At 40.1% G+C, this 27850-nt stretch overlaps 1 protein-coding gene across 1 annotated transcript in view; it reads left to right on the forward strand.

The window, feature by feature from the left end:
* The window catches only part of SYT9 (synaptotagmin 9), a 161871-nt gene that overhangs the window by 32424 nt on the left and 101597 nt on the right, over positions 1–27850 (forward strand). The window contains exons 2-3 of the mRNA XM_039863475.1: positions 15618–15966; positions 24017–24563. Of these exons, the coding sequence (XP_039719409.1) occupies positions 15618–15966; positions 24017–24563 (896 nt within the window). The remainder of the gene's footprint in view (positions 1–15617; positions 15967–24016; positions 24564–27850) is intronic.

Here is a 27850-nt window from a genome sequence, read left to right on the forward strand (position 1 = left end):
GAAATCACTTGCACAGGACTGCTTTTAGCCAGCCATATGTTTAAGGGTGAAAGCCCTGCCTGCAGGTGTCTAGCTATGCCTGAACCAAGAGAGAAAGTCCGCCTACTTCTAGAGCAGTAGCAGACTTCCAACATTGTACCAGCCCTATGCGAGTGGACAGATGTCAAGTAGAAGGGAGAGATAGGACTGAGCTTTCTAATTAAGCAGTCCACTTCCACTCTGAACAGAGAAGTAAGAGATAGAAAAAGTTAACAGAATCATTTCCGGAAGAGAGTCACTCCTCTTGGGAGCCAGGAATGGAAAGAAGCAGTCCCATCCTAACATTATATATTGCTTTATGAGATTTTTCTAAATGCTAGTTCACAAAGGTGGTTGTCAGCAACCTTTTGATCTTGTTCCACAGAATAGATGAGAGATTTAAACACTAATTGGATCAAAGCAAGACCAGATAGGGCTTAGGAAATGGCTTGGACTGACAAGGTTCGGAAAGGGGTCCTGTGGGAGGTATGAATTATTGGGCCAATGCAACAGTGCCAGGCTTCAAAAGAATTTCAAGGAACGCAATGAAAACACTGTGGCAGGCTTTTACACATATATAAATATACCTAATTTTCAGAAAAGCCAAGCAAAGAGGAATTTCCTCCCCCTTTTTAGAGGTTGAGAAGTGGTCCAAGAGAGGTTGTGGGCGGCCTAAGAGATAACAGAGCTGGACATCAGGTCACCAGTTACCAACTACTCTCCTGCTCCAGCTGTATACAGCACTGTGGGGTGTGCCAGAGCTCCTATTTCCTGCAGACACACCAAGGGGTGTTGCTGACCTCTTTGGGCTTTGCCCAGCCCCAACCTGTTCTTGAGTTTTGTTTCATGGTGTTCTTTTCAGGCAGAAAGTCCCCGATGTCTAAAACCCTGTGCATCAGATTTTCTATTATTTTGCAAGAATCCTAACATATCTGAATGTTTCTGTTTACTTTGCACAGGCCAGAACCCCATGGTAAGCAAAATGTAGACTTCACAGGCACTTCCAGAGAAGCTACAGTGGGTGGTAAAATATCTTTAAGTGGATTTTTCCAATTAAATAATTTCTGTGGAGACTGAGCACAAAGAGAGTGGAAACCCAATAGCAAACTTGGTAATTCCTGAGCCTTCCTGTTATGCTGACAGTAAGGGTTTAGATGCACCAGGATTGGGAAATCAAGGATTATGGACACAAGAGCTAAAACCAAGCTCTTAGTGTTTGTAACTCCAGCGACTGTGTAGCTTTGGCAGCCCCTGCCCCATCTGTTCAAGGCAGAGGGGGTGATGCCAGTGTGAAGAGGAGCTGGTCACACTGATGAGGCTGCACTTTGCAAATAGAAAGTGCAATAGAAAGTGTTCTCTCATGGCTAATTTTAGGGCAGCTACTTAGTTCACACAGGCAGAATCATCTGGGTAGCCTTCTGAGGAAAGGATCTGAGGGCCAGAGACACAGTCCTAATAAATATGTTCCTCCCTTTATGTCAATCACAGGACAATGCTGTTGATACCATTTGCCGATTTCTGTGTTCTAATTCATTTTCCTAGTCTATGGGCTTCTTAGAGTGAAGGCAGTAGAATGTTCTGTGTACTGGCTGAATACCTTAATGATGGTATGGCCCCTACAGGCCCAATTAATTCTCCTTAATGTGTACAATTTTCACCATGAGCCAGTACTGGGAGAGCCTCCTGTCTGCTATAAGAGTGAAAGCAGGAATAGTTCTAAAATGTAGCTTCCAGTTGGATAGCACCCATTGACTTATGATCATTAATAGGAATTATTATAATGGCTTTAGTCCTAGATAAAGATATTGCTGTGATCTCAAGAATATTTGGCAGTTTCATAAGAACCACAGAATGTGAGAGCCATGTCCAGGACCTTAGGAAAAATGAGGAAGACCATAGGGGGGCAGTTACTTACCCAATGTCACAAAACATAAATGGTGGCAAAGCTGGTCCTAGAGCCCTTAGAACATTCAGGCTCTTTCCTGGGGCCTCCACGTACCGTTGAGCAAGTTGCACGTTATGCCCTGGCCTTTCTCCTGGTGAAGTCTTTTGACCACATGGCCAAATGACCTGGGTTTGGTCTTTGTATGAGAGAAGTGGTTATAAGATTTAGATCACTCTTTTGTAGGAAGCCTTCTCCAAACCCCAGATTATGTATCCCCCACTTGTAGGCTCCAGAAGCATTTTGAATTGTGAGTAATGTTACAGAAATTCTGTTGATTAGTGGTTGCTTGAGGGCATGGCCTCGTTTTATTTATTTTGTACCCCTGGTTTGGTCCTTAGCAAGTATCAGGTGCTCAATAGGAGTTTGTTCTCTTGTCCTCAGTAACTCAGCTCAGTAAATACCTATTAGGCGCCTGGTGTTTGCTCATTGCCAGCCCACTTCATAAAGTTTCAGGAGGCCTCACAATTTATTAACCAAGGTGACCACTTTGTGGCAGTAAGATTTAGTCTGGATATGGAGTAGCTGAATCCTAAGACACCTAATGGAAAACAAAACAAAACAAAAAACATATTTATTGAGTGCCAGTAACTTTCAACTTTCAAAGCACTCACTATAAACCCAAGAGGTAAATACTATTATTATCCATTGTTACTATGAGAAACCAAAATACAGGGATATTTATCTTAGGTTGCACAACAGATGTGAGGCTGCAGACCTTGACTGTGAGATTCTAGAAGCTGTGTTCTTAACTGCTGGGCTATGGTGCCTACAGTATAATTAAAAGCAAGGTCTCTGCAAGATTGCATTTCCCAGACAATTTAAGTTCAGTCTTTTAAATACCAAAACATCTAATTTTAGCCTAGAATCTATTACATGCTTCTTATCCAGTGTACCTCAGGGTCACCATTCAGAAGATGCCTCTGGGCTATTGAGGTGTGTACAGAGCTAAGTTCCCTTTCACTGGCTAACTCCAGAAGCTTTGATTTTTTAATGCAACAATTTTATTATTTTTAAGTTGAAAAGCAATACATGTTCATTGTTTACATTTTAAAATATAGAAAATAGAATGACAGAGTAAGTAAATGCTGCGTTTGCCTCCTCTCATAACCACATCTAAGTTGCAACTAAACTACAGAATAGCCATCTTTGAGAATCTCCTGGAGTCCTCCAACTGGAGACACACAGAAAAGACCCCCGCTCCAGGCTGGTAGGAGGGGTGGAGATGCGAAACAGACTGGTCTCACACTCATGTGGCGGTTGAGAATCAGAAGGGATATCTCGGCTGTGGAGGTTCCCTCTGGAAGAGTGAGGAGTCTTGGCCCCATACGGGGCTCCAGTGCCAGGAAGAACAATCCCCACAATTTCTGGCTGTGAAAACCAATGGAGACTGTGGCTGAATGAAACAAAAGGCTGAGGGTGGTGCAGACTTCCGTCTTAAAGGGCCCATGCAGATTTATTCACCGTTGGACTCACTCACTCTGAGCTCCAGCGCTGGACCAGCAGCTCGAAAGATGCTGGGAATTTGGGGGAGGAACAGAATTATTTGGCTTCAGGGCAATGGCTGGAATGGCAGCTTTTTTCTAGACAGAAGTGCTGACAGGAGGCATTGTTCCTTTGTTGAACCCTCCCCACCTCCCAGCATGTAGACCCAGACAGCCAGCATATCTGAGACTCCATCAACATAGCTAACGATGGCCCTGCCCAGGTGATTCCCTCAGACCCTGCCTCTCCCAACGTGTGGACCCACCCACACCATTTCCAGTGGCTTTTCCGTGCAATGGCCCGTCATAGCTCATGCTGAGGACTTTCCTAAAATCTCTCAAAGGTTCACAAAACCTAAACAAGCAGCATCTGGCTTCAGTGTGCTCTATACCTCTTGCTGAGCAGCCCCAAACCCAGCCTTGGTTTGTGGTTTGGCCTTTTGAGACACTTCCAAGTCCAGTGTGGGTGGTGGCCATCTGCGGATTGTTGGTGGCTCATGCCAGGTATCCCTGGGCAGGGCACAGCCTGCAGCTAAACTCGGCCTGTGGCAGCGCCCCTTCCATGAGGCTCCAGCCTACACACTGGTAGCCAGCTTCGATCTGAGCCTTAGCACCCCTGGGGTCACATTTGAGAATGACACACCCAAAGAGAAGACAGGGAAGGCCCCAGAGCGCTGCTAAAGTGAATCTGGCTCTGTAAGGTCAGCCCCTGAAATACAACTCCGACACTGGTCATGGCCACCACATGATTGGTCACCACAGCCAATCAGCCCAAGGCTCAGTCCCTCCCATTGACATGCCAACAGCAACCAAGGCTCAACTACAACAGGAGGGCACACAAAACCCATACAAGGGACATACCTGGAGTACCAGGCTCAGGTGACCAGAGAAGACTGTGCCACTGGGATCCACAGCACACCTACTACATAAGGCCACACTACTAAAACCAGCAGATACAGCAGTCCTAATACATGGAAACAAACACAAGTAAAGAGCCAAAATGGGTAGACAAACACGTCTTAAATGAAAGAACACAACAGAGCTCCAGAAAAAGAATAAACAAAATCGAGATAAGCAATCTACTAGATGCAGAGTTCAAAAAACGCTTGTTACAAGGGTGCTCAATGAACTTAGGGAAGGGGTAGATGAACTCAGAACTTTTAACAAAGAGATAGAAAACATAAAAGTGGAGATAGAAAACAAAAAAGAACCAGTCGGAAATGAAGACTATAATGACTGAAATGAAGAATACCTTAGAGGAATTAACAATAGATTAGATGAAGTGGAGGATCAGATCAGCAATTTAATAGATAAGGTAGCAGAAAACACCAAATCAGGACAGCAATAAGAAAAAAGAATCCAAAAAAATGAGACTGGTTTACAGGACATCCGGGACAACATCAAGAGTACCAACATTCACATCAAAGAAATACCAGAAGGAGAAGAGAGAGAGAGAGCAAGGAATTGAAAAAATAAAAATAAAAAAAAGCAGCAAGAGAAAAACAGTGACCTACAAAAGAGCTTCCATAAGACTGTCAGCTGATTTCTCAACAGAAACTTGCAGGCCAGATTGGCATGAAATATTCAAAATGATGAAAAGCAAGACCTACAACCGAGATTACCCGGCAAAGCTATCATTTAGAATCAAAGGACAGATAAAGAACTTTCTAGACAATAGAAAGCTAAAGGAGTTCATCATCACCAAGCCAGTATTATAGGAAATGTTAGAAGGATTTATTTAAGAAGAAGATGAAGGAAGAAGGAAGAAGAAGAAGAAATAGAAACGAGATTAAAAATATGAATAATAAAATGGCAATAAGTACATATCTAGCAACAATTATTTTAAATGTAAATGGATTAAATGCTTCAATCAAAAGATAGAGTGCCTGAATGAATAAGAAAACAAGACCTTACATATGCTTCCTATAAGATACTCACTTGAGATTGAAAGACACAGACAGACTGAAAGTAAAGGGATGAAAAAAATGTTTTCTCGAAAATGGAAACAAACAAAAGCCATGATAGCAATACTTATACAAAACAAAATAACTTTAAAACAAAGGCTACAACAAGAGACAAAGAAGTACCCAGTAATCCCACTTCTGGGTATTTATCTGAATAAATCCAAACACTATTTTGAAGGGACATGTGAATCGATATGTTCATTGCGGCATTATTTATAGTAGCCAGTATATGGAGGCATCCTGTTTGTCTGTCAAAGGATGAATGGATAAAGAAGAGGTGATATACATGTACGATGGAATATCACTCAGCCATAAAAAAGAATGAAGTCTTGCCATCTGCAACAACATGGATGGACCTAGAGGGTATTATACTGAATGCAGTAAATTAGAGAAAGGCAAATGTCATGTAGAACAGGATAAACAAACGACAGAAAAAGCCCATAGATACAGAGAACATGTTGATGGTTGTCAGATTGGGGAGTGAGGGATGAGCGAAGGGGGAGGGGATTAAGAGGTATAAATTGGTAGTTACAAACTAGTCATGGGGACGTAGAGTATAGCATGAGAATAAAACTCAAGGAAAAAGATTAATAAAATATGAAGGGATAAAAAAATATAGAGAAAATAAAGTATTCAGATGAAGTCCTCGTGGTTACGGAGAGGGTTTGTTGATGAGGGAATTCTGATGTGGACTGTTCTAGATGTTCCCCTAAGATTTCTTCTAATACATAGTTTCCACGTTTATTCAATTCCCTGAAACAGCTAACATCTCATCATCAGAGATGCCTCGTCTTGCCTGTTTCCTCTACCTAATTACATTACCACTTTCCCTACAAGGCACCACGTGATATCCTCAAGTTCTCCATGGCCTGATGGTCTTAACTAAATTTCTCGGTGTTATCTTTATTAGGCCTCCAAGACACAATTGTTTAGGATTAGGAAAGCATCTTGTGTTCCAAACCACGATATAAATATATTTACTTGATCAGGTTTGCTCAGTGATATTTATGGACCATCTGCATCAGAATATGAGATCTGAGATGCTTGTTCAAAATGGAGATTGAGTCTAGTGACAGCCAGAGGAGAGGGGTGAAGGGTTAAAGAAGTACAAATTAGTAGTTGATAGATGGTCACAGGGATGGGGAGCACAGAATAGGAAATGCAGTTAGCATTAATATAATGACTAGGTGGAGAGCCAGAGGAAAGAAAGAGCAATTAGAGAGATTGTTTTATAAACTATATAAATGTCTAACCAATGTACTATATACTTGAAACTAATAAAATAAATTTTTTTTTAAAAAATGGAGATTAAGGCTCCTCACCCAAGACCTATTAAATAAGACTGTCCAAGACTGAAGTCAAGGATCAGCATTTTTCCCTGACCAAAACATGTTTTTTTATTTTTCATTAGGAAATTGTCAAACATATTGAAAAGTAGAGAAAATAATTAAATAAACTACACGTAATCATTACTCAGTTTTAGCAATTATTAACCCATAGTCAGCCTTGTTTCATCTATAATTGGAAGCAAATTCTAGACATATCTATACAAATAACTACAATACAATTAACATATCTAAAAATAACTAGTAATCTCTAATATACATTTCTCGTTTAGATTTTCTTATTCAATAAATGTTTCTTAATTGTGTAGTGTTTTAGATGCTGAATCATGTAATTGGTCATGTTTCTTTTCTATGATAAATGGGACGTTGAGAGCCAATCCTGTTACCACCTCTGGCAACTTTACCAAACCTCGTGTGTGCATGTTGGCTATTTACCTTACCCCCAGTTTCATCTTCATCTTACTTCTGTTTTCCGTTGGCCCTGATTTCCTCACAAAGTTTGTTTATCCTCCTGTGTGGTATACATTTTTAAAGCTGCCTCAAATCCTTTTGCAAAAAGGTAAGTCCTGTAAACGACCATGTCAGTGATCTTGAGCCACTTACTTGCCTTACTTTATTTTGCACTAGTCTTTTAAACCAGTTCCTATCATCCAGCTTCTGACCATGAGTTTCCTCTTCCTTTTTATGTTCCACTCCACCTCAGTCTCAGTGCTCAGCACTACTTTTCCAGCTCTAATCTTTTTTGCTTCCCTCCTCAATTGTGAGTCCAAGTTTCCTTTGCCTGCCTGGTCCTGGAAACAGTTCATTTCATTCATCCTGAGCATCTGCACTGGCTCAGCATCCGTGCTGCCTCATGTGTGTCCTCACCATCAGCTTCCTATAGCCAGGAGAGGACAAGACGTACACAAAATCTTTAGGTTCCAATATAATCATCTTGAAAATTCCAGTTCTATGGGTCATCAAGAGTTTGGGAGGGCAGTTGAAAGAGAAGAAGATAAGAAGACTGGAGTAGGTATGAAAAATGTCATCTCCTTGTTTTACGTTGAGCTATATTTGTTGCTGTAAGAAGTAGATGGGGCAGGACTGACATGGGAGGGACTAGGACAGTAGCTCCCAATTGCTGGTGCTTTGTTTATCCATTGCAAGGTTCTTATAAGTCTGAAGCCAATTGATGAAATACAGTGTAATGGTTTTATTCATAAAGCCCAATAGAGCATTTTAAGGGAACTCTATTTGTTTTTGGTATTAAAATATCCTTGTATGAAATGAATGTGATAGTAAATGAGTTGTATATTTTAACATCAGTATGTACAGAGTAAAAAGTTGATAGCCTATGTCAGTCAGTCTCATGATATTTTGTTCATGATTCTAAAAGTCAAATAGAGATGAACAGATAAGAATGGCTGTCTTTTATAGGTTCATCTTGGAAGGAAAACCATGCTGGTAGACTAAGGTTATTATGATTTGTTCCTTATAAACCAAAGAGAAGGATTAAATAAGGACTGTTTTCAGAAATAATTTGGGATTATAGATCCAAGTTCACCAGAATGTACTACACCACCTATACTAAGCCACATATACTTCGCAGACTACAGTAGCTAAAAAAATGTTTTTCATTTTTTCTCAATAATACTTGTTCTTTATAAAAACAATAAAGAAATGAAAGTCCCTTCTAATTTCATCCTAATGAAAATGGCTTACTGTATCTGCATGATTTTCAGTGTAAAAATAAATACTTTTTTTCATGAAAACATCAATATATACATTTTGTCTATCAACAATAGACAGTATTTATTGTTCTCTCATTTTAGAAATCAACCTTCAGCTTTTATATTTCTTCTTTCTACTTCTTAATTGCTGACATTTTTTCTATTAATTTTAAATTGTCAGCGTTGAAAACATTCAGTTCTACAACCATACTGATCTTCCATTCTTTGTCTGTTTCTTGATTCTAAAAATTGGGAATCAATAAATGACGTTTATGTGATAATGAATTTAAAATTTTATTTAATATAAAACCAAGAAGCATACTATGATTATTTTTCCTTTTCTCCAAAAAATTTCCTCCTAGAATTTCTAATTTCTCTCTCTCCTTCTTTTTTGTGAATGCCATTTGATGGTAATTAATGATGTTTTTAAGAACTAAACTCTCTATCACATCATGTTTTTTTTTAAAGATCCTCTTTATCTGAGGAGAAACCCTTCCTAGAGCCCAGCCTTCCTGCCCCAGGCTGGACTGGCTCCTCTCTAGGCCTGGGGTTCAGCTCTTACACTAGGACCTCACTGATCTTTGTGTAATTTTTCCTGTGCACTGTGTTTTCATCTTTCTCATTTTAATGTCATACATTCATCTTCAAGTAACTTCCTATTATAATTGGACGGGAAGTAATCTTTCTGACTTTCTATAGGTCTGCAAATAGCATTTTCAGCTTTGACATTTCATTGATAGTATGTTTGAGTTAGGATGTAAGTATGGAAATTAAATATAATTTTTCCTCATAAGTTTGCAGGCGTTATTTCATTATCTAGTGTTTTTTACGAGAAGTCCAGAGTCAGTATGGTTCTAATTTTTTTGTGTCCATATGATTTTTGTCTCTTAAGTTTTTGTGATTTTTCTCTAATTTTTAAGCTTTGAAATTTCACAATTGTATATCTAAGGTAGGGTTATTTTATGATAGGTGCTCAGTGGAACCCTATCAACTTGTTCATCAATTCTAGAGAATTTAAAAACATATCTTTTCTTTGAAGATTTTTACCTTAATTTTCTCTTTCCTAATACTCTGGAAAATTTAGATATTAGATACTAGTATCCTGGATGCATACTCTATATTGCATGTCTTTTGCTTAAATTTCCTGAGTCTTTGGTCCACATTCAGGCAATAGTCCTTTACCCTCTATTGAATTTTTAATTTTAACTTTTATTTGTTTTAGCAATCATGTTATTTTACTTCTAAGAACATTGTCTTATTCTCCATTCCATTTATTAATAGTCTACTCTTATTTTATGGATGAATACCTTCTGGAATCTTCCTGTGAATGAAAGGTTTTTTAAGTTTTTGTTTACTCTCTGATTTATCCTGTTTTCTCTGGGAACTTTTTTTTCCTTCTTCTTCTATATGTTGATCTTGGTTGCTATAAGATTTCCTTACATGACTGGTGATTCTTTGCATCTTAGCCATATTTCATAACGAAGCAAGAGAAAAGCTGACTATGAGGCTGTGTATCTGAGATTTTAACACACAAGATTTACTTTGAGGGAATTATAAGTGGTTTCATATGTTGCAAGAATATAGAGAATTCTGCTCCAAGGCACTAATCCTCACACTAGTTGCCTTGTTTTCTCCTTAGACAGATCGGACAATATTTTAGTGAAGAGTTTCAATCCATGCCTATATTTCTAGCCCAACATCTCAGTCTTTGCCACAGTCATGCTGGAAATGACTATCTTGAGCCTGCCTGAGTTCAGTAGGTCAGGTTGCCTGCCCCTCAGATGTATTCTCCTCTGCATTTTCTGTGTGTGTATATCCTCCACCACACCTCTATCCACATACTGTCTTCCAGAAAAAAAGAAATTAAAACCCTGTTTGCTGACTTCCCATGCTATTCTCTTTGTGATTGTGGGTTTATACTTTTTATTTATTTTGTATCACTTAAGAGGAAGGGGATCCTCGGGAAGGAGAGGATATGAATATATATGCAGATGTACCGTTATAAATCACATTTCCCCTTAAATATTTGATACACATATTTACATCTATATTTCCTTACTAATATCAGGTCGAAGTATCTGTAAGCTCCTCCTGCTAACAATATAAGACATTTAATTTGTTTTTACGTCCTTCCTTCTTCCATGTTTTATTGAAATTGTTAAAATTTAATCGTGTGCATAGTAATCATTCCTTTACTCTTGAGTGTTTTTTTCATAACAGTTACATTAAACTTCATAATCTCTTAACCAGCATTATTTAGATTCAGTACCCTTTCTACTGTTTTCTTTGCTGATCACTAATTCCTGTGATACAAAGAATGTAAGTATACATCTTATGTAGTATGCTCTCCCCTCCTTGGTTCTCTATTCTGACATAAATTTTTGTTTGAGAATTTCTTTAGGTTTTATGCAGGAGAGAGTATATGAATAGTATGTTTTCTGAGTCATTGACTACTGAAAATGCCTTTCCTTGCCCCTCGTGATCATGTGGCTGGCTTTGGAATTCTAGGGCTACAATCTCCTTTCCTTGGATCAGGTGGAATCTCAAGGATATTTGCTTGTGGTTACTGCTACAGCCATACTTCTCACTCTTAGCCACTATTTTAAACATCTCACTCCGTACACGAATTAATTTGCCTCTTGCACTAATTTGTTTTATGTCAAGAGCAATTTATTCTGATGGCTCAGCTTGATTAGCCTCTTTTAAGTTGATAATTTTTCCCATTTGTCCCCTGACTTCTCTTTGGTTGTCCATTTACATGTTCTCTCTGGCCCTTCACAATTTAGAAGGGCAGCTACTGTTCCTCTGGCTATATGCAATGTGTGGGTGCTCAAGCTTTTCACTCATTGGACAATAATATTCACCATTTCATAATAAGTCTTTAGGCTTGTAGGGATCCCTTAGAATTGTAGGCATCCAGGTGGGATGTCTGCTGAATCTGGAGGTGTCACTGTGTGTTGTATCTGGTGTCCAGGGATGTTGCCACAATACGTCATGTCCTGTGGCTAGGGCTAGGAGCGGTAGATGAGGGTTCTGGCGATCCAGTTGATTGCAGGGCATTCCACTTCACTTCTCCCCTCGGAGGAGGCACTTCCTGGCAGCTCTGTGTACACTTTCACACAGTTGCCCACAAACAGCAACACATCCCTGCTCTGGATCATACCTGGGTTACCTTTTGTTTCCTTTATCCCTGAATCTCTATCTGGTTATTCTCTTGAGCCTTGTACAAAAAGGACCAATTACACTTTCCTATTTTTTTGGAAAAATTCTCTTTAGAGTAATAATTTTCGATGTCACTATTTTTTTTGCAATTTTTATCATGGAATATACCGTGAAGGCCAAAGAGTATATATGGTGAATATATGTAGTTAAAGATCAGTAATAAAATAAATGACCAACTAACTGAAGAAATAACTTCTCTTCTAAATAAAGCTATTTTGTGATTCTAAGGGGAATCTCCCTCTCCCTTTTCTGAGGTCATGAGTATCAGGTAGGTAGTTTGTGTGGCCTTAGTGGCTCCACAGCAGTTCGCTCAGGACTTCTTTCTGAAAAATGAGAGAGAAGCACGAATGTAGTGTGTAGAGGGCACCCTGAGCTGTTTGCAAACACAAGTCCAGTTGATTACGCATAGTGATTGGTGTGGCTGTGCAGGTCACCATTGGTCTCTTGGCAGGTGTTCCCTGGCCCACTGTTAACCCACATGGCTCCTTTGTATGAATAAGAAAAGCCATTCTTGTCAGTTTTCTGTAAAAACTCCAATGTACAAAAAAAATCTATAATGACTATGCATGTGACTAGCACCTCCTGGAGTTTACAGGCCACACTATAATTCATGATAAACAGCGGGTGGCTACAGTGCTCCTCAGGTGGCCTTCATCAAACATTTACTCAATACCTACTATGTGCCAAGTACTCTTAGAGGCTTGGGATTCAATGCTGAGATAGATGAGATCCCTGCTCTCATGGATGCCCCATGATTAGACTTGTGAGCAAGCTGTTTTTTGGGTACATGAGCTGGCAGCCAACAAACAGGCTGGAGTTGTTCCTGAGCTGGGTCCGGGCCCTGTGGTTTCTAGCAAAGTGGGCCCAGGCTTAAGCTTATTTAGCACATTGTCTATGCCAAGTAAACTGAGATTGCTTAGGTATGATTCTTAAGTCCAGAGTGGCCATATGTCTTGATTTACCCTCGAAATCCTGGATGAGGTCTCTTGTTCCCTGTGATTATTAATATCACCTCTTTTCCCTTTTAGAAGTGTTCCAGCCTTGGACAATAAATAATAAGTTGTGCGTATTAGTCAACTTTTTGCCATGGCAGCAAACATCTTCAAAACCTTAGTGACTTAAAACATTGAGTATTCAGGTGTTGCTCATGGATCTGTGGATCAGCTGCAGCTCTGCCCCAGTCTGTGGGTCAGGTTTAAGTTCACTTCTTATTCTGGACTTTGTACCACAGTCATCCCAGGATGGCACCCAGGTTGGAAGGTCAGCCCTTATATGATGAGACCTTTTCTTCTCACAGTGGAGGACAGGAGCCCGAGAGTCCTGTGGTCTGAGGTGGTATGGGTCATATCTATTCACATTTCATTGTCTAGAGTAAGTCACATGGCCAAGACCAACATCAAGGAATAGGGGTTTCTGCTTCTCCCTTGGAGGGCGGGGCCCTGTGGTGGGGGAGAGTGAATATTGGGTAAATAATAAAATAGTTATCACATCACACTTCTAAACCCTACTGCCTTCTGGCTTACCCCTCCTTTAGCCAGTGCTGGTGGCCTCCTAGTGATGTCTGTTTCAGAATAGTGCTAGAGTGATGAATAAGATGTAGGGCAGGAGTTTTGCCCCATTTGGATTACAGAACATATTAAGGGATTTCATTGTGGTGCAGAAACTGTTTTGTTTTTAGATTTCATTGGAGGACTGCGTGGGGGTTGATGTTTGTGTTTGCTGTGGCAGCCTGATTGACTGCGACCAGGTCTCTTTCCCTGTGCCCCTGGCACTACCACCTATCATAGAAGTCACACCAACAAACTTTCCACTCTACTGTGTGAGCTGTCAGAACCAGGTGGAGCCTGCAGCAAACCATGCTTCCCCGCCTCATGTTGGGGCTCTATGAGGGGTGATTTCTAGTGCTTTTTACTTTGCCCTCACTGACTACCTCCTTTCCCCCTCCCCACCCTTGTTGCTCTGCACCCAGGTTTTTTTTCCCCTTGGTATCCCTTCATTTGCCTATGTTAAGGGTCCAGCACTGATTAGCTTTTCCTTTAAAACAATTCCAGAAATTTCTCAATGTTACTGGTTCACCAATGGATTGATAGTACCCATCCTTGTTTTTCATTGTTATGTAGTCTGCTTATCCCATTTTAGTGCGACTTGAGGAGTGAAAAGTGGCAAAGATTTGGACTCAGTTTCCCAAGATGAAACTGGAATCCCAGTGTTTTTAGAACAGAGATATAATAATGTTTCACCACGAGGGCAAAGATTGATTAGAGATACATTAGATCCATCACCAACCCCGACAGCTGGCTTTCTGTCAAGAGCAATTCTTCATGAAAAAACTGTTTTATCATTTCATAAGAGTGACCAGGTACCTTCAGAGTCATGTTGAAAAACACATGGATAATAGATGGTCAGCTTGACTCAGTAGATAAATGATTTGCAGGAAGGGTTCACATGCACGCCTCAGGAGAAATACAACTTGTCATGCCTCACAGATTGTTGGCGTGCTGTGGATAGTTTAAATTGTGACTATTAAATAACTAATTTCTAATAATTTTCTGTCACTAGAATATAAGTGTCTGAAGGTATGAAATGTGTCTATAATGTTCTCCATTGTATCCGTAAAACCTAGCATAGTACCTGGCATGTATGAGTAGTCAGAAAACTGGCTGAAGCAGTGTAAATATTAATGATGGGCATCAAAGGCGTAACCTGGGGAGAGTCCTTGGAGCTCCTGAATATAGTGGACCGTAGTAAGAGCATTAGGAGTGTTCTTTAAAGCAAGGGGTTTACAGTCACCACGGTGCCAGGATTGAGTTCAAGTTGATACCTCAGCCTCCCAGGCTCTACTATAGGGTGGGATGAAAGACTGCAGGCTTTGTTCTGAGGCATTAGGAGCACAGCCACTGGACACTGCACTGCCATGGATCCCAGCTGAGGCCATGGAGCCGCTGTCCTGGTAGCAGATGCTGTCGTTGCCCTGCCCCATCTCCTTTCCTTTACCAGTAAAGGCCAGCCCTTGCATTCATTTGAATGTGGAATCTTTCTGGCTACTGAAACTTACTTTGCTACCTGTGCTGCAGGTTGGAAATGCCCCTTGAGAGCTGCCCTCAAATCAATGACTGAAGGCAGCTGATATTATAAATAGCCCATGGCCCTGGGCCCGGGGGTGGGGAGACTCTAGGTAAGTAGAGCCTCCCCAGCAGGCTTACCCTCAAGTCCATCACTGTGGTAACTGGCCTGAGGAAGCCCCTTTTACTGGCTTCCTTCCCTGGATTGTTTCTCTACTCCCACACCTGTGTTTTCTTCACCTCCTCGATAAACCACTTGCCCTTGAACACTTGTCTCAGTTATGCTACTTGGGAAACCCAAAGTAGGACTGTCGTCCCTGGGTCCTAGACACCCTGACCACTGGGCTGTGAGTATTCTTGAGGCTTCAGAGAATTTTAGCTTCATTTTGCTTAGACTCTTCAAAGTTAATACCAAAAACAAAACAAAACAAAAAACACATTCTTGTTTCTCTTGTTTTAAAAAATTGTTACTTAAATGGTTCTACAGCTCTCTCAGATGACAGAGGACTTTTTAAGGACAGTCAAAACTGCCCTGCTCATACTATATTAATGATTTGTGTTGCTATGGGATGAGGTCTCGGTGACTCGCAGGGCCTTCTTAGTCTCGCTGGATATACCCTGTCTCTTGCTATAGCAGGCTGTTTATTGTTTCTAAACACAGCCTGCATGTTACCTCCTCTATATTTATGTCCAGGTCTTCACTGTTGGTGCCTCAGAATCAGGTGACCCAGTGACATCCCCAGCCTGGCCTTCTGCAGCCGGCTCCTGAGGGATAAATGGATGAGAGGGTCATTCTGTCTGTGCTGTGCAATGGGTGGGCACGGAGTGAGGGGGCAGTCATACTGACCTTTGATCTTTGCTTCTTTGCAGATATCTCAGTGAGCCTGCTGACCCTTGTGGTCACCGCCTGTGGCCTCGCTCTCTTTGGCGTGTCTCTCTTCGTGTCTTGGAAACTCTGCTGGGTTCCGTGGCGAGAAAGAGGCCTGTTCTCTGGTAGCAAAGACAACAACCAGGAGCCTCTTAACACGGACACAGAGACCAATGAGCAAGAGAACAGTGAGGGCTTCCTAGACCCTCCCAGCCCCTGCCCTGACTCCTCCATGAAGATCAGCCATACCTCCCCTGACATTCCCCTCTCTACCCAGCTGGGGGGCCAGGAGAACTGTGCGCATGGCGTCCGCGTGCAACGCCAAGTCACAGAGCCAACCTCGTCAACTCGGTCAGTAATGCCTCCTTCCTTTCTGAATGCAAGGCAAGGACCACCCTGTCCCCCTTTCTCAGCAGCAATGGCACTGAGTATCCAGGGAACCTGTCACCTTTCACACATCCATCTAGTATCAGAGGCATGAATATGGGAAAACTTGGTGCTTCCTCTATTCCAGAGAAGTTCCTGAGCTCTGCTTAGTTTCTGCTTGGTTCATAATAGTAGTCACCACTGCTAAAATGTACCATGTCAAGTTCTAAGAATTCTATATGCATTATTTTATTTTAGCTCACAACTTTGTGTGAGATGGATCCTGTTGTCATTTCATTTCACAGAAGAAACTTAACTCAAGGAGATTAAATAACAAAATCTTATATTGGTAAGCACTCAGATCAGGGTTTGATCTCTGGTTCAACCAATGCCAGAGCCTGAATTTTTAACCACTCCTAGTGCTGTGGATTTTATCCCCTGTGCCTCTGACCTAGCCTGGCTGTCACACAGAGCCTCTCTTTACACCCCACAGAGTGGCTGGAGGTCTTTGTTTGTCTCTACCCTTTACAGGGCCAACAGAGTGCCCAGGTCTAGGGTCACTTTCTTTCTGTGGCTGGATGCTTTCTGCTCTTCAGCAGTGGAGAAATAATGTAGAACAGTGATAAAAGCAGGGGCTCTGGGGTCCGATGAACTGGCTTTACTTACATACGTGATACAGGACACGTTACTTAACCTCTGTATGATTCTCTTCTTTTTCTATAAGAGAGGAATAGTGATAGCACCGATGTAGAGGTGGTTTTACATCGGTGCTACCGTTTAGTGAAATGGTAACATGGACATCATGGGCTTTGCACAAGCCTGCACCTAGTAACTATTCCAAAACCTGAGCTGCCATTTTACTTTCAGTATTGCTTTTATCAGCATGATTATCATTGAGACTGGCCTCTTGCAAGACTCAGATGTTGCATAAAGGTGACTTTGAGGTTAAACAGCCAATTCTGAATCATTGAATATAAAACTTTAGGAAAAGAGACTCAGGAATATTTCTATAAATGAAAATATTTGCTTGAGCGACAGCCAGAGGAATAGTTTGTGCTGTTATTTGAAAAATATGTGAACAATTTGGGGGCATTTTTTTAAATCTTTTTTTATTTGTTCTCTGGAAACAGAAATAAGATTTTACCCTTTTTTTATGTTAATCGCGTTTATCCTAGAGGCTCTGCTCATTCACATTAAGTAGGATGGAATATGACAGTTTATAATTTAATTTTTTCAGAAACCTATTTTAGCATCATTTCCAATTCTGAATCAAAGTGCTAAACCTAAAATATTCCTCTGCGAGGAAATGGATGGTTGTTTGCCATTTGATTTAGAAGAAATCCTCAGATTTTATCGCTAGGTTTCTCTTCAGATTTAACACTTAAATTTAACTGGAGCTCTCTTTGATGCTGCTGTGGAGTTGGTGCAGCGGTGCAGACTCATAATAAAATCTTCTCGGACTTCAGTAATTGGAGCCTTTGAGATGGAGTCTCCATTGAGATTGTCTCCTATTTGGTTTTACTCTGCGTGTTAATTTTTCTGATCTGGGTTGCATCAGTACAGGGTGATAATACCTGCGCTTTTATTAGATTATAGATCTGAGGATTCTGCCACAATTCTAATGAATTGATAGCAATCATAGCATTATCACAATATTTCTTCTGGCAAAATGTGTAAGTACTCTGCATATCAAGAAGTATATTTTATTTCAAAATAAGAAAGATATCTTTACTACTGATTTATGAAAATTAGGAAGGAAAAAAATAAAAAGAGAAGATGGAGGAAATTATCCCTGTAAAATGTATTTGTGTTTAGATTTATTTTAGTTTTCGGGTTATGCAATTAAATTCTTTTATGATGGCTAAAACAAATTTAGTACCATCTGAACTACCATGAAAAAACTAAACTCTTTCCATCTGCATTTGGCCTAATACTGATAATTTGCATCATTAGGTATTTAAAACATTCTTATCTAGATTAGTGCTGACCTAGTTTTATGGGTTATGTCTGGAAATACATGTCTTTGACTCCATGGTCTTACCATAATAAGAATGGTGTATGGTCTTCTAATTCTTCAGGGATTGTGTTATAAGCACGCGTGCACGCGCACGCATACACACACACACACACACCCCACTCCACCCACCCACCCCATTTTACTGACAAAATGGGACAAATGAGTGAAATTTCCTTCATGCTCCAAAACATTTTTAACATTCTTTTCTAAGTAATATTTCTGATGCCATATTTGGAAAGGGAGAAGGTACTTTTTGCTGAGATGGCCCTAAGCAGTATGCTTTGCTAATTATTCTTTCTTCTCCCTTCTTTCTCATTTTGTTCTTTATTTTCTCACTGCTGTCACTTACTTTCTTACTGCTGTTTCTCCTGTGGCTGTTTTCACTTCTTCTCCAAATCTGCAGGACACCTCCTCAGCCTAGAGCTAGACTTAGGCTTTCAGTTAAGGACATCCCCACTGCCACTGCGATTGGCATACTCCTGTCACCGCTTTTACGTTGGAAATTTCACCCTCTCCTGGCCTCTTCAGCTTGGACATGTGTGGCTCCCAACAGTGCCTTCTGGAATGTTCTAAAATGAGCTTCGTTTCATCTTCTAAGAATGTTTCTGGTCAAGATGACTTTGTGTTGTTCTTTCAAGATCAACCATGTTAGCATTCTCTTTCTAGTTAGTGCAGTTACTATTAGAACCCTCCAAAATTCTGGTTAATTCTTTTTAATTCGAATGAAATTTCTTTTGTATAATGGCTTAATATTCTGAGAATGTAGGGGTTTTCTTTCCAGAATTTTTTAATAGCAGAACATTTTAAAGGTCTTTGTTCCAAATATATGAAAATACCTGCATCTTGAAAATAGAAGGAACCTTGAAGGACTATCTAATAAATCTCTTGATTTATGTGCCAAGATGGAAGTCCAATCTGTTTTTTTAAGCCCTCTCAAATTTTCTGTGTAACTTGTATGTATCTAGAATAAATACATGAGCACCATGGATGTAATAGTTCCTGATAATTAAATCCAAGTAGAGAAAATACACATTTACCTCTAGTTTCAGGGTTTCATGGAAGTTGAGAGAGGTCTAGGTAACTTCCATTTTTTGAAACTGTCAGTTTATTAAAATCTGAAAAAAGAGAACTAAAAAATTCAAAAACTTGTTTTAAATGTTTACATCTAGCCAATGCTCTCAACACAAAAAAATGTCTAGCTTAGTAGAATTGTGCTACTCATAGAGTAATTATGTCATTTAATCCAAGTGTACCACTAACTGAAACTTCATAAAAATTTCAGTTAACACACCACAAACTCCTTATCAGGTCTCTTAAGGCTCTGTGTGATACTGCCACAGTCTGCTTCTGTTACCAGTCAGCCTCACCGGAGGACACTGTTAACATGGCCTCGGTAGGAAGCTTTACGGGGAAAAAGCTAATCACACTCTAGCTACACTAGCCTCTCTCTTAGTTCCGTCAGTATTCGTGGCCGTTTCCTGCCTTGAGGTCTTCACACATGCTGTTCCCTCACCTGGAATGCTTTTCCTTTTTCTTTGCCATGCCTGGCTCCTTTGCAGCTTTCATTCCCACCTAAAATGTCACCTCCTAGAAAGGCTCCCTGACCTTCCTATCTGAAGTATGTGTTCTTTCCTCTACTCCCTCCCACTCTTCATTCTCTCCCTCATTGCCTCGCTTCCACTTCTTCACAGGATTGAACTCTATTTCTAACTAAATGATTGTTTGTTTATTGCCCGTACCCTGTCTAGACTATGAGTTCTGTGAGCTCAAAGACCATATCCTCTTTGTTTCTCCCTGTACATTTAACCCTTAGTGCAGCCTCTGGCACGTAGCAGACATTTTTCATGAACGACTGATAACACATTTGTCAATATCAGGCCACTTTTCTCGTGTTCTGACAAGAATGGCAAAGGGAGAAAAATATAAACTGAGTAGAGCCTATAATGGTATGAGGCTGGTGGGGAAGGCCATTCGTCCCAGGTCTCACATTCATTAAGAGCCTTACACTTAGAATTTTGACCTTATCTCTGAACTAAGCAATTCATAGGGTCACAGAAATACACTAACAAAACTGAAAGAAGACAAGCATTGCACTTTAAATTTGGGTCCCATTACTTGCTACAACTCCAATAAGTGGTACACTAGGATTAAATGTTGTAATTACTCCATAAGTAGCACATTTCTCTTAAGCTAGACTTTTCTGTATTGAGAACATTGGTTAGATGTAAACATTTAAACATAACAGTTTTTTAAATTACTCCTTTAGTTACTTCTTCAGATTTTAACAAACTGACGGCTTCAAAAATGCAAGTTGTCTAGACCTCTGTCAACTGAAACTAGACGTAAATGTTTATTTTCTCTAGTTGGATTTAATTATCGGAAACTATTTTGTCCATGGCATTCATGTATTTACTCCAGACATATGCATTAAACATCTACTGTATGCAAAGTTCTTTATTATGTGCTTGCGATAAAGAGAGAAAATATATAGCCCTAGCCTCGAAAGGCCCACAGTCTAGTTGGGGAAATATACAAGAGGAGCACCAATTACATACATTGAAGTGCTCAAATTATTGAATCTACAAGAGTGTATAAGATGCCTGGGTCAGGGTGAAGACTGGTACAGGGGGCCAGTTCAGCCCTGTAGTGATAAGGGCCAGAATTCTGTTGGAAGTGGTGGGAATGGAAAGAGGCATGAGATGTGAATTACTTTAGAGAAAGGCTCATCTTAGTAATGGGGGATCAACTATTTGTAGATGACACCAAGGTTTCAGACCTGTTTAACTTGGGAGGGGATGGGACAAAGCAGGTCATGCTTAGCATATCTAGCTGTACTTGACCACACAACTCCACTGGCCAGAGTCTGATGCCTGTATCTTCATTATCTCACTCACTCTAGAAGCTTCTGCATCAGAGAACAAGAAAACCTCAGAGTCCCATTTCTTCCTGCCCTCGTAGTCAGTTAGCTGTCATACCCTTACACTTTCTTTATACACAGATCCCTCCTAGTCACACTCACTCAGTTTCACTCAGCCGCATCAAAATTCTAGACCCTGTATTGGGAGAAGGGGAGGTGGGCTCTACTTTATTGCACTCAAGTATTACCTTCACTGACCATTTTAGAACCGTCATCTGGGGTGATGGGAGCCAGATGACGGTTCTAAAATGGTCACAACAAAACATTCTGTTCTGTGTCTTTCCTCTCTCTTGCTTTTGACTTGCTTATCTTCCCACCTTCCATGTGAATAGCCTATGAGAACCGTGGAATATTGATTTTCCATTTCCTCCACTGCTCTTCTCCTTCATGTTCCTGGGGCAGCCTCTCTGCCCTACTTTCTCATGTCTCAGCCCAGAGAGCTGCAGAGATTATGCAGGGAGGCGATGAGTTCTCTGGCTGCCGTGAGCTTTTCTGGCTGCTATGAGCTTCTCTCATCTATCCCACCAATTCCAGAAACTGCTAACTCTCTCCTGAAAAGAATGTGAAAGCGATTGAAAAAGAACCCCAGAGAGTGAGGACTGTCCTGGCCTGTTACATACAGTCTTTGCTCTCTGCTTTAAGCCACTACCTTACAGTTGGATTTGACTGGAAAACATTTGTTTGTTGAACAAACAACAAATGTTTTTGCAATAGTAAGTGTGATTCTGAATGAGGGAAAAGTGTCGAGAATGAAACTCATCATGTAATACATTTGGGTGGATAATAGTATTTATGTCTGTGCTTGGTTTTTAAAAAGATCTGTCGCGTTGCAATTTTGAATAGAGGCATTTTGTGCAACTGTGTTCTCAGGGAATGGGATCCGGTTTTGGTCTTTGAAGTACAAATCTCTTCATAACTCTCTCCCTAGTCCACTCCCTCTACCCCCTGGCTATCCACTGCACTTAGGAAGAGCAGAGCAGGTAGGACTTAATTCTCTTCAAATTTCATGTCTAAGAAAATATACAAGTAAAACAGAATATGTTCCATTGCTAAGCAGCCAAATTCATGTATTTTAAAATACAAGTTTAAATGGCAGGCTTAATCCTACAGATAAGGGTTAAGACAAAATGTTGCTGTGATGAATCTAAAGCCATTACTCAAAAAAAATGAAGGTAAGTTGTAATGCACAGAGAGCCTGCTCAGCGACCACCTCAGGAGAAAAGTGGCAGCAGTGTGGCAGGGGCTGGTGTAGACACAGGACTGGTGTCCCATCACAGACGTTGCAGAGAATGGGCATCCAGTGGGTCTTGATGGAGCTCTTTTAGTGTTTAAACAGCATCACTAAACTGCTCCCAGAATGGTCCATCATAGATGGGAACTGACTTTAGACCCCAGTATGTTCCTCGTTTGAATCCACCCTGGAGAGAAAAATCAACGGAGAAAGCCAGAGCTGGTACCAGCCCTTTACGGCCTCTGCATAGGGCTGGATACTTGCTGCTCCCTGCCAGACCTTTCTGCCCAGAGGTCCCAAATGAGCAAGACTAAGGCTCTATTTTAGCACTGCAGAGGTGCAATATCTGGACAAGGGAATGACCTGGCAATAGCACAGAGAGCCAGTTTTAGGTGCTTAATAGCATCCCCTGACTCTCTTTCTCCCCCTGGAAAATCATAAGAGACAGAGAAAACTTGAAATTTTGGATTTCTCTGAAGGAAATTAAAATCTCACAACAGAAACCTTTAGACCACACAGTTTTTGTACATGTGGGAATGTATGTGCCTGGGGTATGTCTGCTTATGGTGGACTGTGTTGGCTGTGACAGGTACAAGCGACAGCTCTGTGATTGTGCTCTTGTACCATGTGGGTGATTAGTGACTAGGAATGTATTTTAGGATGAAGAGGAATGTTTAACATAATAACATCTGTATGACAAGGGAGAATAATTTTAAACATGTTTCAGGGTCTATTAATCCCATTTTACATCTTTATTTCATAAAATAGTCTTGAGAAAGAAAAGGAATACAAACTCAAATGTTTACTCTGCCTTTCTAACTATTAACCAGTCCCTCAGAGACAGCTCAGCTGTTCCCTTTGACCTTTTGGTGAAGAGAGGCTATTTTAATTAAAGTTATTGAGAGACTACAAAGAATTCAGTATAATGACTCTGAACTCTGAGCTAAAAACAAACAAAATTGGCCTTAGAAACAATCTTATATGTAATGACTACTCTCAGTTTGTAAAGACTCACCAGATAATGCACATTTCAAAGAGAATTTCTGGGAAACTTCTAACTCAAACTGATAAGCTTATAGGGTGAAGAGTAGATTCTGTAAGCAAATATTTAATTTACAAATATCAGTATCCAACCTTCTCTAACTGAATCTTGTATACTTTTATAGTAACTTACCTTCAGTTTTTTTTTTTTACCTAAAATGTTTATTACAGAACTAAAACCTTTCCTCCTGATCAACGATCACCTATGTGGTATAACAGCAACAAAATCACAGAGCTGTCACTTGCACCTGTTAGAGCCAATGTGGTCCATTACAAGCAGTCACACCCTGTCATATACATTCTCACACAAGCAAAACTGTGTTCTTGTGATGAATGATTTGATGTGAACTAGTAATAATTTACATCCTTTTAAAGCTATAAGCCACTGACAGGAAATTCTGTGTAATTTAGAGAAAGATTTATTGTTCTTAAGAAAACACAGCTAACTATTTCAATTTCAGGATTATATTATATTTAAAAGTGAATAATTTTATTTTTAAACCAGTTGAGCAAATCTTTACATTTTACCAGCCAAATAAAGCTTTTTTAATGGCATATTAGTTTTAAAAGTGCATTAAACCTTTAAAGCTCCAAGGTCACATGCGGTAAGTTCATTTCCTACTTCTCAAGCCTTGGGGAGCAGCTATTCACACTGATGAGCCTTTTGAATTTAGGCAAAACAAAACCAACCAAACAAACAACCAAAAACAGCCCACAGATCTAAGCTATTGACAATGCTTAACAGTCTACTTACATCCCAGGCACAAGTTTCTGAAAGACCTGTAGCTAATGAGGTTATAACTTTGTTCTGTCTTGCTCTTCACTGAAGGCGTAATTCAATCCGAAGACAACTCAACCTGTCAAACCCAGACTTCAATATCCAGCAGCTTCAAAAACAGGAACAGTTGACTGGAATTGGTCGAATTAAACCAGAGTTATATAAGCAGAGGTCATTGGATAATGATGATGGGAGAAGGAGTAACAGCAAAGCCTGTGGGAAACTGAACTTCATTTTAAAATATGACTGTGACTTAGAGCAGCTCATAGTGAAGATTCACAAAGCTGTCAATTTGCCCGCCAAGGACTTTTCTGGGACTTCAGATCCTTACGTCAAGATCTATTTGCTTCCCGATCGGAAAACGAAACACCAGACTAAAGTTCACAGAAAGACGCTGAACCCTGTGTTTGATGAAGTGTTTTTGTTTCCGGTTCCCTACAATGACCTTGCAGCCCGGAAGCTTCACTTCTCTGTGTACGACTTTGACAGGTTCTCTCGCCATGACCTAATCGGCCAAGTGGTGGTGGATCACTTCTTAGACTTGGCCGATTTCCCCAGGGAGTGCATCCTTTGGAAGGATATAGAATATGTCACCAATGTAAGTCCAGCATTTCTTCATTTTTCTGGTGGCGGGGGGAGAGGGCTGCTGCTTAGCATGAAACAAATTACTTATACCTTATTTTATTTGGAGTATAAAATTCATGTCAATACATATATAGCTGTGGCTTCAGAACCTCTTTGTACCTTTCTAGAAACATATTTAACAATATTCATTTTGAAATTTCCAAGAATTGTTCATGAAAACAATATTGAAGAATAACATGCTCTCTTTTCTGCTAATTCTTAGCTATTTATCCACTAATAGACAGTAGATATTATCTGCCCTCCTTACCACATTTTCTTTAGAGCTTTCGGTTGTTTGTGCTAAGTGGATCCTGGCATCCTATTAACTGTAGTCTGCAGCTAAGAGCATTAAGTCCTTGCCCATTTCTCAGGTCAGCTCAGTAGTATGTCTCGTAATTAGATCTTCAGCTTTAGCCCCAGAAGTGAGAACGGTTGAGAAGAGTTGGCACCACATATTCAAATATAGAATCAAAGTTATAAGAAGATTAGTTCGAAAGTATCTACAGATATTGGCAAAACTAATCTGTAGAAGGTCAAATCCAATTTAGAGCTCCAGAGAGAGAGGGCAGAAGTGCTATACGGTGATGCCATATATCCATGTATGCATTTTCAACGTGAGATTGCAGTGGTGATATTTTTACTCCATTTATATCCTTTTCATTATCCTGCAGAGGTGTATTGACGTACCTGAAATAGAAATGAAAATTGGACTTTCTTAGATAACTCTGATATTTTAAAGCCACTTGTTTCTTTCACCTGTCCAAATCCCTCAGATAACTTTATTAGCTCGTCTTCTGGAATATGGGCCCTTCTGAGGCTTTTCTCTTCCTCTTCCTCTTCCTCTGCCTTAGCATCTAAAGACACCAAGCACCATAATCCTTACTCAGTTGAGACCGTGATCCAGCTTGAGTTTGGAGCCCATTTAGTGAAAGGCTCTCACTCTGCTCAGGGAGGGAACACACAAATTCTCTGCCCAGTGACCAGATAAGCACACTAGTACTTTCTCAACCTTGGCCACTTTGTGAACTGGGGACTCACCCATACTTGGGCACCTTCTCTTCACATGCCGTAAGATACTAGTGCCAGCTTTGTCCTGCTGTTCAGATAAGTGAAGTATATAGCATGTGAGCTTTGCTGGCCTTTATTATAATGATGAGTAAAGAAAAGAAGGAGCTGGAAAACATGCAGAGAACCTTGGGTGATAAAACTAAAGTGATTTGAGAGATTGGGGAAGGAACAGATTGGTTCAATCTCGAAAGGTTGTGATAACAGTAAACCAAAAAATGATTCCGGGGGAAGTAAGGATTATACGTATCCTAAATCCCAATTGCCAAACTCAGGAGGCAGCATGAGAAACTTTAAAGACACAAAATGGGCAGGCTGCTTATACTGGCTCAAAAAATGAACCCTCTCACTGGAGTATTTACCAAGTCCCCTTGGGTATAAGCTGAGACATTGCCGACCGACAGTGATGAGGCTTGGTCAAGAGAGATTGGTCCTACCATCTAATGTGACATCAATGTATATTTTTTGACAAATGAATTCCATAAAATAGCTGGAGTGGTTATTAAAAAGCTCAACAGGGATCCTGCTGTGAGTTGTCTTCTAGAGGCTTTGTGTAGAGAGGAACACTGAGTAGACAATGGCCGATAAAAATCTGGATAAGGCTGATTTCTAGTGAGAACATCTTTTAGAGCAGTTTCCCGTGGGATGAGACCACAGAACAGCAGCCTGCAGGACCTTCTGCCCCTGAGGTCATGGCCATTTGAGCACTATCCTGGGATTAAGAGTTCCCTGTCTGCTGGAGAAGCCTCGATTTCCATAGAGTTTGAGAAGAATGTGAAATTACTCATTGAGGAGGAAAACCAATAAGACTAAAGGTCTCAAAATTCTCACTTGTTTCCTCAGAGAAAACAATAGATATTCTAAGCATTGATCTAGGTCTCGAATGACCAGCAGGAGAGAGGAGGTCCTGAGAATGAGATTACAGATTATTTTATAATCTGCCATATATTTTTTAAATTCCACTAAAAATTATTTTTCAGGGCTGTGTTGACTGTGCTTTTTCAAATGCGACTTTTGTATAGAGACTGAAATGAAAGTCTGAGATTTGACAAGGTTTCGTTTTTATAATATAACATGTATGTAACGTGTGTTATAGCATGTGTGTATATAATGTACACATACCAGGAAATGAGGAAATAATTAAATGAACAGGCATGAGCCCACCCCTCAGGTAAAGAGTGGAACATCACCACTACTTTGGTGACCCTTGGGTTGTTTTCCCTCATCACATTCTCTCTAGATCCACTCCTGCCCAGAGGAAACCACTATCTTGAATTTTATTTATAGACATTTGTAAGACAATGTATGGTTTGGTTTTGTCTTTTTCAGTTTTTCTTAGCTCTTTTTTCTTTTTTCCAAGTCAGGTTGACGAATGGAGCTGTGGTTTATGTATTTTTATTGCTATATAATATTCCGTTGTGTTATATATGATAACTTAGTCGTCTTAATAATGACATGTAGGTTGTTATTAGGTCCTTGTGATTCTGAATAACATTGCAGAGAACGTTTTTGTGCACATCTCCTGGTTCACAGATGCAATAATTTCTCTAGGGCATACTCCTGATAGAGGCCAGGTACAGCTTTTCTAGTCAATGCCGAGTTCTTTTCCACAGTGGCTGTACAAATTGATCCTCCCACTGATGAGATTTGGTAGTTCCTTATGCTCTACCTTCTGACCTGACCAACTTGTACAGTTGCCCCTCTCTATATGTGTGTGCACGCATGTAAAATGGTATATAATTTGTATTTCCTTGGTTGCCAGGGTAGACTGTCTTTTCTACATGAAGATCTTGCATGTCTGTTGTTAGATTTATTGCTAAGTACCTTTTTATTATTTTAAATAGTATCTTTTCTAAAATTGTGTTTTCTAACTAATGCTGCTGTATAGTAAGACAGTTTACATTTTATACATTTATATTCTGTCAATCTTGCAAAACTTTTATTCTCATAATTGGATTGTGGAGTCTTCTGAATTTTCTTTGTTAGGTAATCAGTCATGTGAATTATGATAGTTTCTTTCTAATTTGTACACTTTTTATTTTTTAAAAAATTTAGTGCACAGACTAGGATTTTCAGTACAATGCTGAATAATGATTATGGTAGTAATCATCTTTGACTTGTTATTTTAAATGGAATGTTTTTAACATTTGCATTGATACAATTTTGCTGTAGACATTTTATGGCTGTCTTTATAAT

This window comes from Pteropus medius, unplaced genomic scaffold, assembly GCF_902729225.1.
Source record: "Pteropus medius unplaced genomic scaffold, Ma_sr-lr_union100, whole genome shotgun sequence".
Classification (NCBI taxonomy): Eukaryota; Metazoa; Chordata; class Mammalia; order Chiroptera; family Pteropodidae; genus Pteropus; species Pteropus medius.